This window comes from Botryllus schlosseri, chromosome 14 (genome assembly GCF_051294905.1).
Source record: "Botryllus schlosseri isolate E-star chromosome 14, Bs_hap1, whole genome shotgun sequence".
Classification (NCBI taxonomy): domain Eukaryota; kingdom Metazoa; phylum Chordata; class Ascidiacea; order Stolidobranchia; family Styelidae; genus Botryllus; species Botryllus schlosseri.
This window is the reverse complement of record NC_137249.1, coordinates 12,118,955-12,137,903: the sequence shown is the minus strand read 5'-3', so window position 1 is coordinate 12,137,903 and position 18,949 is coordinate 12,118,955. Positions and strand designations below refer to the sequence as shown.

The window sequence follows — 18,949 nt, the reverse complement described above, 5'->3', positions numbered from 1 at the left end:
CGTATCGAGAGCATCAACGCATAACCATGTTACGGTCAAATATGTCTGTTTGTCTGTCTCCAAGTCGTCTACCCCACATTGAATGTACAGAGTCGGTGCATGACGAGACTTGAGAACATGAATTTGTCACCCATGATGTTTGTAATGCTAGACACGATGTTATCCATGATGTATGTAATGTCATACACCTCGCTTATGGGATTCTTGTGTGGGCAAATAATCGCGAAGTATACTTGATTTGTGCGATGTCTTGTTATTTTCATGGAAACCCGGGTTGTGGTATGTTTACTTGAATATGGTTTATCGATTCAGAGTTGATATCCGGATCCGGTTAATACTTTCTCGAGGTTTCCGATTTCAAACTTAATGGCGTGTTATGTATTGATCAATAAAGAGCGACACAACATAGTAAACACGTGTGAGAAAAATCACAAGTAACCTGGAGTTGTTAGCCCGATGGAAACATAAAATCCACGATTTCCGACCAGCGTTATCTGCGTGCCAAACATTTACCGAAGTCGAGGCGGTGTTTTATTCAGACACTTTGACTCTGGAAAATCCGAAGTACGAACCTGGACATCACAGACATATCGAAACCTATTGTCCAATTTCCAAAACATACATTTCGATGTATAAGAGCATATTGTTATTTCATGTGGCTAACCGATGATATTGATGTGATACGACCGACGCGGGTATACTCTGAAACCGGTTGTCCGTGTATATTTTCGTCACTGTTCGTTGTCATCAATTTCCAACTGTCGTCAATACAACAAACACCAAATTGCCGGGTGTGGTTGTCAGATTTCCAAGTGAAAACGGTATTGATACTCTAGGAAAAGTTAGATGGCCAAGTGAGAATGTATTGTTACACTGGGTAAACGCCAGATATCCAAAGGTAAATGATATTTTTACTCAGGTAAACGACGGACCGTCAAGTGAAAATGGTTTGTTGCTCAGGGAAAAAATATACATCCAAGTGAAAATGGGTTGTTGCTCAGGGAAAAAATATATTTCCAAGTGAAAACGGTTTGTAACTCAGGGAAAAAATATATTTCCAAGTGGAAAAGGTTTGTTACCCAGGGATAAAATATATTTCCAAGTGAAAAAGGTTTGTTACCCAGGGAAAAAATATATTTCCAAGTGAAAAAGGTTTGTTGCTCAGGGTAAACGATGGATCGCCATGTGAAAATGTATTGTTACACTGGGTAAACGATAGATCTCCAAAGGAAAATGGTTTTGTTGTTCGGGTAACGGTGGATCTCCAGGTGATAATGATACTTTTTACTCTGGTAAGCGTCATGTAGCCAAAGGAAAATGTATTTTTACTCGGATAAGTGTCGTGGGTTCAGTGTTTCCAGTGTCGTTGGTATTGTTAAACGTTGTCGTCGGTGGTCGTTGGTATACTATTACGAGGGTGAAAAGGATTTGCACGTCTTGTGCAGAGTATTGTGACAGTGAACATATTTTGGTGCGACGAAACAAGATCGTTGTTCAAATGTTAATGCATGCATTTCGATTACCGAGTTGTTGTACAATAGAGACGACTCTACATTAGATTATGATGTGTGCTTCGATTAAAACCGCAAGACCACATGAAAATCTTTTCGCACAACTCGATGACATTGATAAAGTGTTACTAAAAATAACGATTACCTATTTACACAACATAAAAATAACAATTCATGTCGTAGTAAGTAAGTTTCTTGAACTCGTACTTGATGAAAACGAATGGTGACAAGTATGCTTTTGTGTTTGAGTGAAAAATAATTATTTAGAGTATAGTGACAGTTTGTGACCAACGAATGCAAATTGATCATGATATTACAATATACACTTTCATCAACATAACGACTCGACACAGGAGAAACACTTTCACGTTTTTCAATAACTCGATTCTTGAAACTTGTTACTTTTACGATGTACCGTTGGGGTGCAAACTATAACGACCATTTTGTATGATAGTATGTTTTAGTTGTATTGTTGTGAGGACAATCATAGGATGACTCAGCACTTTTCGTTAGCAAAGTAAATTGTTTTGTGTGTTAGATTTGTGGAAAGTAAGTCGAATACATATTTTTTTTTTGTGGAAGTAACTGTATTATTGTGATATCATTGGCAGGTCTCTCAAGCAGTGACCATGGTTTTGTTTTTGAAAGATGTATCGATATAATATTTTCTAAAAGTCAAACTCGGATGGCTATCATGACTGTGTAGGACTTACGATAAACACCTTTGTTACAAGAACTATGATATTTCTGTAAGTACTATAGTTGTGTGTTGGATTATTTGAATATTTAGATGTGTGACCATTCGTGTAAAAAAGTTTGTAGAGTCTAAACAACCATTTGGTTTCGTAGTGTGAGGATATGAAGTAAAGTCGACTACTTTGTGTGATGTAAATATCCTTCGTACTTTTGTAAGAGTTGTGGGAGGGTGCTCATTCATACCCTACAAAGTAACTAGTTGATACAAACAAAATAATGAATGAGCGCCAACACATTGAATTCATAACCCAAGATTGTGAAAATTGTTTACTGTTAGACTAACCTAATTCGTATCCAGCAAAACGATAGACACCAAAGGTTCGATGGGGTTTAAATCTAGATTGTATTAAGCGAAGTGATGAGTACCTCCAGTAATAAAATCGAAACGGCCAAAACAAATTTTCTGTGTCTTGGTTGTTGTAAATAACTATTTGGTATGATATTAGTTGAGTGTGTGACAATTCGTATCTGTCGAGGTTGTATGTTTAGCCATATCGAAATGAATCCAGAATACATATAGTATACATTGATCACAATAGAATCGATGAGAATGTTAACCACATAGAGTGTATTTGTATGAAAGTCATTTCCAACACAGTTACTTCGATCGGTATTAATTCCGTGTCATACAAAAAACATGAAACCTGTGTACAGTTTCGTTTTACGAGAATATCGAGTAAGTTGATTATTTTTTGTGTCACGAAAATATCTTGTATTGATATTGCACACTGGTTTCATTACCCAAGTGCGTGAAAATTGTTTTCTACTGGACAGATATGATTTGTATTTAGAAAAAACGACCCACACCGATAAAGCGACGTTGTGTAATATCCGCTGAGTGCGTGAAATTGCCTTACGATTTGATTTAGCGAGTTAATTGTTGGTGATTCAATCACATACAAGTATATGGTCTTTTAGTGACTGAGTATTGTGACGACATTTACTTTGACAAATGGCAATGGGAAAATTTCCAATTTCTCTGCTCGTGTGTGTTGCACAAATAGTACTAGTATGCATTCAGTGAACATCATACAAATTGACAACGACTTTCATTAGTTTGGTTAGATGATGACAATTATTCCGCAGGTTCAAATCGATATCACTACTATGAACAACAATACAAACACATTTTTCTAGATTTCAGTGTAGCACATACTTCGATTTTATTATTGTTATGAGTTTTGTATTAACCAAGGTCGGTTGAATAGGATCCATCCAGTAAAGATATTCAAAATTGTTTCTCTGTTGATCAAAGTCTTAGAGTGTAACCTCGTAATGTTTTACATTTCACACATTCGACAGAGAGTGTGAACAGAGTTTAACACGGATTAAACGACGCCGCTCGGAGTCCAAAGTGATTTACTCGTACTGCGTAAGATGAGTATGTTTCAATTCACCGTCACAGATTCTGACAATAAAGTATTGCCCGGTTGTTAGCCAGCAAACGGAATTGTTGTTTCATCTTTAGTCTTGGTAACTGAACGATTACATTTGTAAAGTATTTTCTGATATCCGCGATACCCAGAGTGATTTGTACCAAGGTGGAATGATTTGTCAATCATGAACATTTCAGACACGTATAGTTTTACAACTCAATATGTTAATAGCCATGATAGTGAAAAGTTTGTTGCTGTCATAATAACCTTCACCACATCGGCGGGTCTAATTAACACAAATAAATTAGTAATCAAGTCATGATAGACCATTACAAAACCCCATATGTCAAATCGATGTGACAATCCTTATGTTTACATCATGATAATTTTCGATATAACACCTACGTTCGATTGTAAGAAATGAATTCTCAACTACGATGGCCAGACTTTCAAATCTTGTATACTCAAACATGTTAGGTTAATCTCAAGGCGCCTGCATCGAGTAGTAATTACTTTTGTCTTACAAAATCTATCGAGTAGTAATTACTTTGTCTTGCAAAATAGTAACGACTTTTACAGTTGAACAAAAAAGACGAGTTGGTGGTATATGCCTAAAACCGAACTTGATATGTTTGTGGGTTGTAGTGATTACTTGCGTAGTCTTGTCTACTTTTCGTATGGACACTTTTTGCTTTGGTTCGGTGAGTTACAAACGGATTGACTTGACAAGGTTTGTGTATTTTACTCTTTTGTTGATGGTAAGATGGTGAGATGTCGAGACGTAATACTATTTCCGTACACTCAATTACAACAAAACATAACCCGCATTCAAATAAACCGTAAGCTACAAGCGGATTTAAAACTTGATGCTGTTTTGTGGTTGACTCAAGTCAGTAGTCATGTTTGTGTTGATTTCGGGAATGATCATGACGAGTTGGTCGGGTAAATTAGGTAATGTGGTAGTAACTATGACCTTACCGAGTTGCTGACATTCAAATATCTTTTACGGATTTAATTGTGATAAATTATTTCTCAGTTATTGTTCAGACATTCAAATCTCGTATACTCAAAATATAATATGTTCAAGTCGAATCGTGTATGCACCGATTAGTAAATACTTTGTCTTCAGAATAGTAACGACCTTTACAATCGAATAAAAAAAAGACCGATCATACGAATACAACCAGGATGAATTAATTCAAATTTATGAGTTGTAGTGATATAATCAAGTAAGTGAAAACTAGATTTTTAACAATTGTTATTGTTGTGAATAATTCTTTTCAGTATGGTAAGATGTTAAAATATCTCTTTGACAAACGGAAAGCGGGGCCGTGAATAGAGTTGCAATGTTACATTACTTGTTTCAAATCAATGTGTGTATAATATCGAAACGGGACTGTGGGAAAGTTGGTAGTCATGTTTGTCAATCCTATTTCAATTCACACTACGCCAAAGTCAAAATATTCGGTTTCGGATTATCTCAATTTACCTCTAGAACATCTCGCGAATGGATTCCGACACCGTACTATAACTAGATCGCTATGTCTGATGCATTATCGTGTCAGCGACGTAGGATTTTTACAATTATTTCACACCTTTTTGAATAAGCGTCAACTTCACAGAGGATTAGGGTTGGGACAGAAATAAGTGAAAATTTGTCGGTATTCGAATCACCGTCTACGCCGGCTCTGTTATTCGTTACTTATTAAATTTTACCAGCGAAATCCGGTTCTGTGACAAACTAAGTACCAAAATAGTATCTTGTGAGTGATTGGAATGTATGTAACAGCAAGTCGCGAAAGATGGTTATGTCCGAGACAATATCTTGTCAGCGATCGCGGGGTTTGCAACCTATTTCACGCCTTTTTGAAGTGTTAGTTTGTGAACGCGGCTATTGTTGGTATCACCGTCTACGCCGGTTATGTGGCAAACCAATTACCAAAATATTACATTGTCAACGATCGGCGTGTATGTAACAGCGAGTCGCGAGCGATGGTTATGTCTTAGGTATTATCTTGTGAGCGGTCGCGAGATTTTACCAATATTTCACACCTTTTTGAATAAGCGTTCACTTCACAAAGGATTAGGGTTAGAGCGGAAATAAGTGGCAATTTGTCGCTATTCAAGTTACCGACACTGGCGGTCTGTTATTCGTTACTTATTAAATCTTACGAGTGAAATCAAGCTCTGTCCCAAACTGCTTACGAAAATTTCACCGCGTGAGTGATCGATATGCCTGTAACATCAAGTCGCGTATGTCTGAGACATTATCTTGTCAGCGATCGCAGGGTTTGCAAACTATTTCACACCTATTTGGAGTGTTAATATGTGAACGCGGCTATTGTTGGTATTGGAATCGCCGTCTACGCCGGCACCGTGGTAAACTAATTACCAAGCGACTGATTCCTAGATTTAGCAAACTATTTCACACCCTTTTTGGTGAAAGTACGACATGCCGCTAGCATTCTATCAACGAAAGTACGAATCATCGCCGCACCCATAAGAACACATGGCGAGTCACCACAGATCCCTATACCCGTAACGTTATCATCACACAAGAATGACAGGTCATCGACACAGCGTATACCTGAAAGGGTGGTATCACCGACGAGACGGCAGGTCATCAGCGATAGGGACTCGAAAAGGGTGGAGTCACCAACACGAGTTTTCACGACAGGTCATGAGCGAGCCCTATACCTGAAAGGGTGGGGTCACCAGAGATCCCATAAGAACACATGGCAGGTCACCAGCGGAAGGGGGGGTCAAAAGGGTGGGGTCACCAACACGAGTTTCGCGGCAGGTCACCAGCGGGCCCATAAGAACCCCTGCCACCGGTTGACCGATCTATATAACTACTTTCGCGGACCCCCGGTTGAGAACCTCTGTAAACTGTAATAGTGCGTTATGGTGACTTAACTCGGCGATCTTTTTTCAGGACAAATCGCTGGAATATTCACTGGTGTCGTAATATTGTTGGCGGTAATGGGGATTGTGTTGTGGATTTGGAAACGGTGCAGTCCACAAACAAGAAAACCGACGGAAAAAGAGGATTACGTACGTACGCGCTTGCTGAATCGCTAGTATACCGGTCATTGCCACTACAATATCATTAGAATGTCGTTATATCGTGACATATCTACGGACCATCGGTTCTGATGATCCGAAAGGGCAATGACTACTACTGGTTACTACTAGGAAAGATGGTCTTAATGGTTCGCCACTTTGACAAAACTGAGTTACGAGCCTCTCCATAACCCCTGGTGGTCAGGAGATGAGGCATCAGGTCACTCTGCTATCGAACGGGCGGGTTAACAAAGGAATTGAGATATTTCGCAGTTAACACAAATATAAAATCCTGATATCGTTACATGTAAATTATGTCATGGATCCGATGACGAATTATCATAGCATTATTGATTACGCCATACTTTCGCCATCTTATATCGTCCGCTACAAAACCAACGATTACTTTCTGCTGTACCGCGTTGAACGGTATAGTCCCTAATAGAGTCATATAATTCAAGGGATCTCGATTCCTACCATTGCTGGCTTGACATTATGTCGAACAATCTTCTATCCATTACAGTCGCCGGATTCATCAAGAGATACCATGAATATGGAGAGTGTCGTCGACTCCTCACATGTACTTATACCGGTTAAAACAAACAGCTGTAACCCAGATTCGAAACGGTATGTGTTCATATTATGTGTTTTAGTTTTTCATGGCGTTATTACATCCATGTTTATCGAAGCGATATATCATATTTTTTATCAGCAAAACTCAGAATTTTACACACAGTGAACTCCAGTAACGCGCTGCGGGTAAATTCTAAAAGATATTCGTGACTAGAATCAAATAGATGTGATTGACTATTCCTCGTACCAACCGGCAACTATATGCACCAATACATTTTGATACCAAACTTGGTTCTAAACTGTGTTTCAAGACTCATTAGTAATGCACCGAGGTCCGGGTTGGTCGACTGCGGGTCCGAGCAGTGTGAATTGCACATTTGTATATTTGCATATTGCACAATTCGTGATTCACCAAATATTTGACCTTGAGTCGTGTGAGCTAATGTACGGGTGAAAATACATAAGCATGTATGCTATGTCAAATAGTCTCATGCTATTCAAAACTTCTACGAATATATGAGTCACGGGTTATTTATGTCAGTTGCTGAGAATGCTACTTACATATATTATTCCATGCTAAATAGTGGCAGTATAATTCAATGTAAGCGACGTTTAACGACTGAAATGACGTATGAAGGCTATGCGGGATAGAACTCATATTTGCATAGCGAAGAAATATTGCTCTAGGGCAGTGGTTCCCAACCTTTTTATCCTAATTCCCCACTTCCGACTTATTCCGAGCCTTCATTCCCCACCTAAAATCTCGATATCTATATCTACCCTTTAAAGTGCTACCTCTAATAAAATTTTGCAAGATTTTGCTTAGTAAATAGTACGTGCTATTGGTGATTGTTATGATCCCCGGAATTTATCAGCACACAATAAAATTAACGCAGCGGTGAACTGGTAACCGTAAACGCAGCTCCGTAAATATATGTATTTACCCGACGCGCAGCCAACAGAGAAATAGTTGAAAATTTTGAAAATGTTGCGGGGTAGCATCACTTTACATATACGTAAATGCCGAATAATACATGGGTCAAATAAACTTCCTGATGTTGACGAACTCATGTGTGCGATATATATACAAGCCGCCGTAAACTACACTTTCGCACAATACTAAAAGTACTTGAAATAACATAAATATGTAATTTCATTTGTAATAAGTCCGAATGTGCTATCAATTAGCGAGTCCACGATCTCCCTTGAATACATGTTCAGCAATATGAGCTCTTATTAAAACGAATCAAAATTTTTTTACCACTACATTTCGTGACCGATGACGGTGCACAAATGAATAAAAACATTTCTGGAGATCGCGTGTCGCCATCCAGGCGATCCTCGCTAATTGGAGGCATTGGTAATATGAATCGCTGAATTGCAAATGAGCTATGAAATATTCAGTCATCATTTCAAAACGACATGTAATAAAGATGAATATTACTGTGAAGATTTTTTCAAAACTGAGTCTATTCCCCACCAGAAATCCAGAAATTCCCCACCGTTTGGGAACCACTGCTCTAGGGCGAGACGTTTTTTACCGAATTTCGTTGAAAACGTTCAGGAAGGACATACTTTTATACTTTTTTGTTAATCAAACATAATTATTCACTATGCAATTCTTCCACTAAATTTGAAATATATATCCGTGCATTTTGGGCTATATGCAACGCTAATTTCAAACGTCATGAACTGATGATTCGAATACATCGACTCATGGATTTCGAAGGAGCGCACAAAGTATATCGTTTTCTCAAAACTATCATCCTTTATTGGTGCTTGTAAATTAGGGTTACCATACGTTACGTTCTCCTTTAGGAGGATTTGTCCTCGTTTTTCAGGTTTTTGGAAATGTCCTCCGAGGATGCCTAACTGTCCTCCTTTTTGGCAATCCGTCATCCTTTATAGCTTTTACCGTTAAGATCATTGAGATATTCAAGAGTAATTGGGCATAAATGACGGTAAATAGAAAATTCGTGGTTCGATCGAAAGTGACGACCTCTTTTTTTAATCAACAACACTAATTTGAAGTGAAAATCCGGAGTCGAACGAAAGTGATGACCGTTTTCTGGCAACCCACCAAATTTTACAGCATACACAGTTTTGATCAATCAACTTTTCTGATTTGGTAAATGTGTCGATTCCAAAATATGGTGTGAACCTCTGAAAGGTTCAGGCTCGTTTTAACGCGAACCTCATGACGTCACGTGACGTCATATTGCTAATTCGAACCCTAAGTGAAATGACAGCCTGTACAATGTACACCAGGGGCGGGCAACATACGACCCGCGACCGGATCCAGCCCGCGAAGGGATTTTGTCCGGCCCGCGGACAGTTTTCCGTCTTATATGATAATGTGGCCCGCGGCTATACAGTCTGCCGAGATTCCACAATACTTGCTTACTACGTCCAATTTTAGTGACTGTATGTTATTATATACATTAGACATGTATGCGCACTGCGCAACGTGCGGGAGTGGAGCTTACGCGTGAGTTCGTCGAAGCGGGAAAACTGGCATTATTGGCATTTACGATGTACTCAACCCTAATATCGTTTGTGGTAATCATGGTGTTTGTCGACTACAATGGTTATTTACACCAGGCCGATATTTCTTATTTTTGATTCCGTAGCCGCCGACTTGTAACACGGCACACTTCTAGGCTTTTGTAAGACACCGCTTATGCCAGGGGTCGCGGGCCACTTTTCAAATGTCGTAGAAGACGCGGTCCGAGTGAATTCAATATCGAGATAAAATAGACTAAACAGTTGAACTACGACCCCATCTCGTCACCTACTCAGCCCTAAAGAATTGATATCTCGGTAAATTTGGGGTACCCGGCTTATCGAACGGTTTTAAATCTTAATTAGTGATTGCACCGTGTGTTGATTGATCAGAGAGAAGCAGACATGGCGGCGCCTGTATGACAATGCTGTTCTCAAATCCACATTGTCTTCGTCATTATCGGCGAGAAATGGCTTTGACGTAACATTGCTGTCGTTAAAATACATTCATTAAATACGATGTACGTACACCTTTGTATATGTGGATAAATGGGGGAATAATGTATCGATTCAGCAATCCGGCCCACCAAGTACTTAATTTTCCTGTAGTCGGCCCGCCGACTGGAGCCCGCCCCTGATGTGCACGATACCTATCGATGACTCGGGCCACGTATTGCCACAGTGCTGAAGTTGCCGTTATAAACGTCGTCAAATGTATCAACTGTGGCATTCAAATGATATATAATCAATATCTTCCGGCGCTTTGCCCACAATCTCGACGAGGACTTGCTATAGTGCAACTTTTATCAAATACTGTGTCAAAATGTAAAGGAGTGATTTAAAAACATGTTATTATCTTTTTCTAATATGGTTCTAATCTCCTTGATTTGCATAACAAAGAGCTACATGATGGGTTGGCTGCATTTCACTGTGTTTTAAGCTTACGTCATAAGTTCTAGGCCAGACCGGACAATGTATTCGCCATTCGGCGTCTGAGTATTGTTACGTAGATATTGAGCAGAATGTAAAACGGGCTTCTATACTTGCTACGGATATTACCCCATTAACAAGTTATATAGCAGTAGCCAACACCCCAATCGCACGGATTTGGTTTTTATAATACGCTATACAGTAAACATATGAAGTCAAGATTAACCCCGTACGGCTGCTAGATATTTTACATCAGACAACGATAACAGTTGATTGGTTGAATAAGCATCATTTGCTGACTACGTATTTCGCTCTTGATGTTGTGAGATTGCGGGTCAAGCTCACAGCAGAGAGTCACTAAATTTTCACAAACGGAAAGCTGGATATTTCGAGCAAACTTTTGTAACAAAGCAAGTAAAGTTTTTGAGATCGTCAAGGTGCATGCTCGTTTAGTGTTGTTGTGTTTTTGTGCTGCCAGCGCCATGCATAGAGTGGTCCGCAGTTGAAATGCAATAAATTTCAACCAAACTTGTTACAATGAAGTGAAAATTGTAATTTATGAAAAAGGTTCACAGGTTAGTTTGTGAACGTGAACCTCTAAATTTCTGAGGTTCACACACGGAACGCGAACTTGAGCCTCACGTTCACACCATCCCTAATGGTAACCCTATTGTATATCCTATTTGCTATGTAACAAATAGTTCAAGACAGATTCAGGGTTATGTGATACACAGATATATTCAACTTTGCGGATCATCCAGAACATGTAGGATTAATAAAGACGAGGTCACGTCTCATCAGCGCAGCTGAGAAGTTCTGAATTTTTTGCAAAGTAGGATGATTAATCACTTGAAAATAGAGTCTGAAATGTGACTCCGAGTCACAAGTCATTTCATACTTCTTAACCATCGAGTCCGAGTCAAGTCATATTAGTGCAGTGACTCGGGTGAAGCCAAGTCAATTGAAAATCCTGACCCGACCCGTCCTAACACTGATGTCCGCTAATTATTGTTCTACAGCCCGTCGACAATTTCGGGCAGGAATTCCCGAGTTGAGTCAGTGCCTCTAATCGGTCCGACGGAGGAATTCTCTGAACCATGCGTGCCTGCAAACCAATCCCCGCCACCTTCCATGCAAATGTCAGGTTGGTGTGACATATACTTGTTCCAATACACATACATATGTCTGGACTGGCGTATGAGTAAGGTGTAAAATATCATGATCTAATACTACCCAGCAGGTCCACCTGTTATCAAGGCTTCGTTCAGAATAATTTTCAAATTTTTGTTACGACCAATTTTGAGGTTCAGATGTTGTGATGTGCAACAGATTTATGCTGAGAATTTCGGGCCTTCCAACTTCGTCTGGTTTCGATCCGGGCTGCGACAGTCCTTTGTAAAACCCTTTGAGGCACGCTAAAGATTGGCAAGATGATAAAACGTTATCATATAACTTGATATGTAGTCGTTCACATATGTCATTGCAGGGTATCGGAAACAGGACAAATTCCCATCGACAAACGAAAGAGAAAATATTCGAAGGAAGGCGGGAAAAATCCCGACGAAGGATCATAGTCAATTTGGTTAGTATATCAATATGTTAGCTGGCAGATACTCTATTCTTTCTTTCTGTTACCAATTTGTGTACGCATCGACTATATACAGAGGTGGTCAAATACCCATCGTTGGTAGTCAAGTATAAGTAAGGCCGTAAATATATCCAACACAATTGCTACTTTACATTCAGAGTATAAACACATTCAGAGACTAAAGCAGTGGTACTTACACTTTTTTGGACACGCACCCATGATGATAGTGAACCCCCCCCCCCCCCCCCCCCCCCCCCACACACACACACACACACTACGTTTCAAAATACATTAATAAGACCAACGCATAGTTTGATAGAATGGACGGTTATAATAACTGTAAAAAGACGTGTCAAATATGACATCTGGCGTATACACAAAACAATAATAATTATAAGCAGGAGGCAAATTTATACAGTTTAATATTTCATCAAAATTAAGCACGTGAAATGGTAGCACGTAGCATATAGATATTTCAACGATACGCACTCTGCACAGATGCTTGACAGATAGACCAAAGAATCATCAACTAACTTCTACAGTCATTCATCAGTTACTACTCATTCCTGGGCATTTTCTGATCGGTGTGGGTACGGTATCAGTAAAATTCTAGCATCGGTGTAGTAAATGAATGGTACCCCGCCAGTATGACATTCAAAATTATTCTCATTAGGATTATTTCCGTTGTCGAAACTGGGAAGTAGTTTCAGCATAAATTAAATTAATTTCGAGTTTAAGACACATCGTTTCTCTCAGCCCGCTTCGCGCCCCCTTCAGATTCTTCCACGCCCACAAAGTAATGCACCCCCCCCCCCCATCAGTTTGAGAACCACTGGTCTAAAGAGAACAAGAAGTCTTGCCAACAATGATAAGCAAACGTGTAAGTATTCAAAAACATAACCAACTGAGTAAATAGTGCAAGTAAGTGAACCCTACTTGAGTACCACGACAAAGTAGAAGTACTTCGTTACTGACCACCTCTAAATACTATGAATAGGACAAACTCGGAACTTATATGAGGCTTGTTAGTCTTATATGTTCCACATGCGATAGCGCCTCAGATTTCAGACGGATATTTGCAGACATTTGCAAAAAGGAACAGGGGCATAGTCAAGAGCGACGAACAACTCGCTCACAAGTCACAACCGACATCATTATAAAAGTTTCCATCTAACCATTGAGAATAAACCGACTGCGCGTAGAAATCGCATACAAGAAAGCATTATTTTTCATCAGCAGTCCGGCCACTGTCGTCTGAATAACCCTTTGTTCAGAATTGGTTCAGTAAAATCTCCACTTTGCTGTCTTCGACGGTATCCAGAATCCACTGAACATTTTTTATTCCGCTACCCAAAATATACTTTCCATCGTAGTATCCTTGTTACGAAATGTGCTGAATTAAACGTTGATTTCTGCCTTAAAATTATCCTCACTGATGACAAAATTATCCCATTCATCACTGGATTCGTGTTATCCCGCAACCGCCATTTTTGTATAGCCGTGACTGTTCTATTTTCCCACCGTTCCGAAATTTCCCTTTTTCAGCCTTGATATTTTTTCGTGGTGCTGAAATGCTATTTTACAGTATTATGTCTTCCAACTATTACGTACGCCATTATTGACTGCTTTTCACTTCTTTTTACGACATTGATAACCGTGGTGCAAAAGACCAACATGTGATAAGCGCCTAATTATTTCTTTTGATAAACAACAACAACTCTCTAACAGATTTTGAATTGTTAACACTGCGTGAGTCGTGACGTCACTATTTTTTCAAAGTTTGAAAACGAGTCACCTGAATATGAACATGATGATGAAGTATGTCAACGTTTTATTTTGGTGCAAAATTTTCATTAAGCGACAATAGTGGCGAAGCAACGCTTTCACTCATTCTGCTTTTGTTATGGAAACTCACTTTGCGATCAAGAACCGCAACAAGAACAAATCAACGTATATTTTTATTTGAAGCTATATATACTAGTTTTATTTTGTTAGAAATAGTTGACCCACAGTCCCACACACATCACACGAGCACATCTACTTCGTAGAGAGCAGAGCATGAATATGTTGATAACCTCATATGTTAGAACTGCTCTCACATGGATATCTATTACAGCGTGCGACGTCGCAAATAACCTTGGCCAAAAGTGTCACCGCGACCATATACTTCTGATGTTTCGACTGATATGCGGCAGCGACGACGAGGTAGCTTTAAAGGACCTGGACCGAGACGTGAAATCAACAAGAGAATTCCTTTATCAGTGCATGCAGCATGCTTTGACGCGCATCGGACCAGAGAATTTGTCTCCATTTTCTCTCTGGGATAAGATTTCTAGTATGGGTTATAGACAATATACAGAAATCGTAAGCGACGATATAGAAAATTATTTGCAAAATAACGTCGGTTCCTAAATCATAAAACAATGTACTGCTCTCTCCATTTTCTACGTTACCCTATTTTTATGAATTTGTATATAAACATTGATTCTTTTACACTGTTTTGTTATCGATAACTATTAATTTCTCGCTATACCCAGGTACCGATAAAATTTATATTGCTCACTATACCCATTTACCGATATTAACGCAGATTGTGATGTATGCTAACTTATAGAGTGTTGCCTTCCAGTACACATCAACGCGCGAGTTGGCACGCACCGCGCATAGATTTGCGGGTGCGCGCCATATCATGCTCCCTCCAGTATTTTTTATATATTTGACTTTCTCTTTTTTCTCTTCATTTTAATGCCATTCTTTTCGTATTTCGTAGCAACTCAATCGTGTTATTTTTTAAAGCAATATTTAAAATATTAAGAAAACGAACGAATAAACTGATGCTTATTTTGTTAATGGTTATTACAGTATAATTTAGCATATGAGACAGTTAATGCTTTGTGGATAAGAACTTCCTAACAGTCATGTGCACTGAAAACGACGGAGTAATAATGTTTATGCTGATGGCTAGCGAAGAGAGACGCATGGTCTATTAAACTGAGGTTAAAGGAAACGATGGTAGGCATGATTTCATATAGATATTGATATTTTCGTTGATGTCCAGTAGTATATATCAATGATGGCTCCGCAGTGATGACGCATGGTTGACAGTAAGGACAAAAATGAATAAACGCCGACTAGGACGTGTTGGAGAAGTGGGGTCGCAGCGAGTTATGCATGAGAATGCGCCATTTTAGCATGTGTCACTTTGGCATGCGGTTTCACAACCCCAAAACTTACCCTAATCCCCGAAATCAACCGTTATACCTCCAAACCTGACCCTAACCCATTCGTCAATCTAAAGTTGAAACCATACCCGGCCCTAACCCCAAATTTTACCCATGTGCTAAAGTGTCTCATGCCGAATTGTCGCATGCAGAAGTGTCTCATGCTATTATGTCCACGCCCCACGGACAGTTGCAGCGGTCTGAACTGAGTATAGTATGAAATTACGGCGGTGACTTGAATAGGTTGTAAGCTTTATTACTTTACCATAGCACCTACCGCCACAAAACTAACGTCGAATCGCCGTGACTCGAAGGAATGCAATTACGCTTCATGTCGAGACAGAAAGCTATTTCTCGTGACCGCGAAGGTATTGGCTGTTAATTGCACGATGACTATAATACAGCTGTGGAAGTTGGCATCTAAATCTACTCTCTACAAACTCCGAAGTGTAAAAAAACGTAACTAGTTTTGCTTCAAACACCGTGAAGTAGTCTAAAAGTATATCTACTTGAGCAAGTAGTGCGAAAAAGCAGAAATATTTTGTAGCTGACCACCGCTGGTTACTAATTGATGTTTGTCCAGCTCAGTGTGAGATTTCTATCATCACGAGATTTGCTTGTGTATGGCATATAGGCGTATAACAAACATTATGCTGCGCCCTTTGCCTCAGTGACGCGTTTCAAAGTTCGAAAACAAAACACCGCATCAGAGGTAATGATAAAACCCGGTAAAACGTATACTGTCTACTGAATGCAGTGGTAAGTTCTCATGAGAAATAACCGCAAAGTATTTTCGTGCGGCCAGCAACATGATTCTGCAAACTGTCCGTGATACTGAATTGAGTTTCTAATTTTCATCAAATCTTCAGATCGGTCCCAATCATGTCTTATTTTATTATATTCTCAGCGTCACTACCGTTATTACTACTACAGTTCTTTCATCCAACAGTTCGCGAGTCTCGTCTGTCGTGTGTCCATTGGTCAACAGATTATGCGCAGGCTGTAATCATGTACGTAGAGTGTACAGTACAGTGAAAAAAGTGTGTATTTCCACCCGGGTACCACCCCTGATATACCGGTGTGAATATACACCTAAGGGCAACCAGAACCTATATCATACTTATACCGCGGTATAAATCGAGTACAGCATTTTAATCCAAATTGTGCAAATGTGCATGCACGTAGGCACGTTGGATTTATAACGGCGATGTAATTCTGAGTTAGACTCTGTTTACGCGACCAGCCTTTTCGACCCTTTGGGTGGGTGTCAATCATGGTCAATCCTGTTTTTAGTAGGCCATGTGTCAATACACACTCTTTTTGCTAAGAGCGTAGGCCTACACAGTCATTGCAATGTATACACAACTTTTGACGGATAACAATGTCAACAGAACCAGTCGATAGTGCGCAGGAAGAACGCATTTACGTCACAGGATCACTGAAGTTGCGTAAACTGTGCTAGCGAGGAATCTGAATTGATGCAAGATGAAAATAAACTTAGCGTCACTTGACGATATTATGTATATATGCACAGTAAACATGACACATACCGAAATCTCCACTATACCTGCAGCATTATGTTATACTGATATATCATTCGCGTTCATTCATGCCCTCGCACTTTCGAACGTAGCGAGAACTCAATTAGAACATTATTATTACTAAATATATCTTGGAAAAGAGAATTGTGGATTAGGTAATATCATCATAATCATTGGTTTATTAGCAATTTTTATCAGTTCAATACACCACAAAAATGCGATACAATGAAAAGACAGGAAGATGTCAAAGCGACTTGGAGTAGTCTATGGCCTACTATCATACTAGTACGGAGAGGCGTGTTGCGCATGAAACCTGCAGTGCATTGCGCGGAATGTTTTGATGTCAATTAAACCGCATTAATTCTAAATTACTTATAGATGTATGGATTAGTTCTAAATGTCAAGAAAAAATTGAAGTAGAATCAATAGAAAAAATAATATAGCAACCGACGAGGCGACACCGAAATAACTGATTACCTAGTCGTCGGCTCGTCGCGTCTAGCGATTCAGATTTTCGTGTGACTAGAGTAATCATATGACTGGGCTCCTCGTCGCTGACCTTCAGCACATCTCATTTCCTGCTGTGACACACTTGCAGCCGTCGAAAACACATGGAGACACAACAAGACCGGTCACTCAGGGCTTTGGAGCAGCCGTAAATTTGCATTGCTCCAGCTCCGGCTCCGGAGCTTTCTTCCATCATACGCTAGCTCCGGCTCCAGCTCCGGGGCCGCATTATTACCACTGCTCCGGCTCCAGCTCCGGCTCCGGCTCTGTAAACTACCGAGGGTGCCTGTGTATATCTGGGGGAGGGGCAACCCGCGGCCTGCGGGCCGTATGTGGCCCTCGAGAATGTTTTGAGTAGCCCGCGAGCCAACTTCCCATTATATTATCGAAATCCTGTTATACTATCGAAATTGAATTGCTCATATTGTGAACTTGAAAGGCCAACCAAAAATATGATTAGTCTGGCCGCAACAATTGGGATGTTGATGACTAACATATCAGGTCTGACGCATTGGCAGATCCAGGGTCCAGTCACATTTCAAGTAAATCGTCGTGCATTACAATAAACTAGAAGAGTAGTAGAATTTCTCTTCACGCTGCGCGTGTTTAATTGTCACACGATTTCTTGCTTTGTAGCCTACTCCCTCCTGAAAATGAAAAAACGCCTGATTTAGCCGATTGAGTCTAACTATATTCGCAATTACGAGAGAAAGTCTTTTCGCGTTTGCGGTCGCAGAAAGATCGTCGACCATAAAATGTAGGAACAAAATGATTGTCGTATATTAGCGGAAATCTTCGATATCGATATGTCCAGATGCCGAATAGTCCTGTCCTTGCAAACTGAGCCCAGCGGGCGGTATACAGTTGACCCGCAATATACCCAAGTAATAATAATATGAACTTTGAAAATTTTACGCGCCTGGCGCGCCTAGTGGGCAGCGCACTCGTTCGTCAATTTCATGTGGCCCTTTAGCCGAAAAGGTTGGCCACCCCTGGTCTATATAGATTACTAATTTACCCATAGGCTAGTTATCTATAGTAATCTAGAGTCTGTCAGCCGTCAGTAACATCAGATGCAGCAACGAAGACATAGGTGCCGCCGTGTCAGCCTGTGACGTCATAATGAATTTGTCAATTGTCGATAACATAGTTGCACCAGAACGCACTTTACTTCATGCCATTGCTGTGCAGTGGGCACGGTATGAAAATTCTGATGCGGCGTTTTAACACTGGCACTGTACTTGTTAACATTAAGCCATACAGCTAGATTCAATCTTTAAATATGCGATTATTATTCAACTGTAACTTTAGTAAGCGCAATATGGGCGGAGATCACAACCTCATCAATAAAAATTCGATTTGTACCAAATGGCCAATGGTT

General features: G+C 39.9%; 1 protein-coding gene across 1 annotated transcript in view; it reads left to right on the top strand.

The window, feature by feature from the left end:
* The window catches only part of LOC145455584 (uncharacterized), a 42,203-nt gene extending 27,054 nt beyond the window's left edge, over positions 1-15,149 (top strand). The window contains exons 5-9 of the mRNA XM_080333566.1: positions 6,579-6,697; positions 7,230-7,333; positions 11,731-11,855; positions 12,198-12,293; positions 14,416-15,149. Coding sequence (XP_080189692.1) covers positions 6,579-6,697; positions 7,230-7,333; positions 11,731-11,855; positions 12,198-12,293; positions 14,416-14,711 — 740 coding nt within the window. The 3' untranslated portion in view covers positions 14,712-15,149. The remainder of the gene's footprint in view (positions 1-6,578; positions 6,698-7,229; positions 7,334-11,730; positions 11,856-12,197; positions 12,294-14,415) is intronic.
* The last annotated feature ends 3,800 nt before the right edge of the window (positions 15,150-18,949 follow it).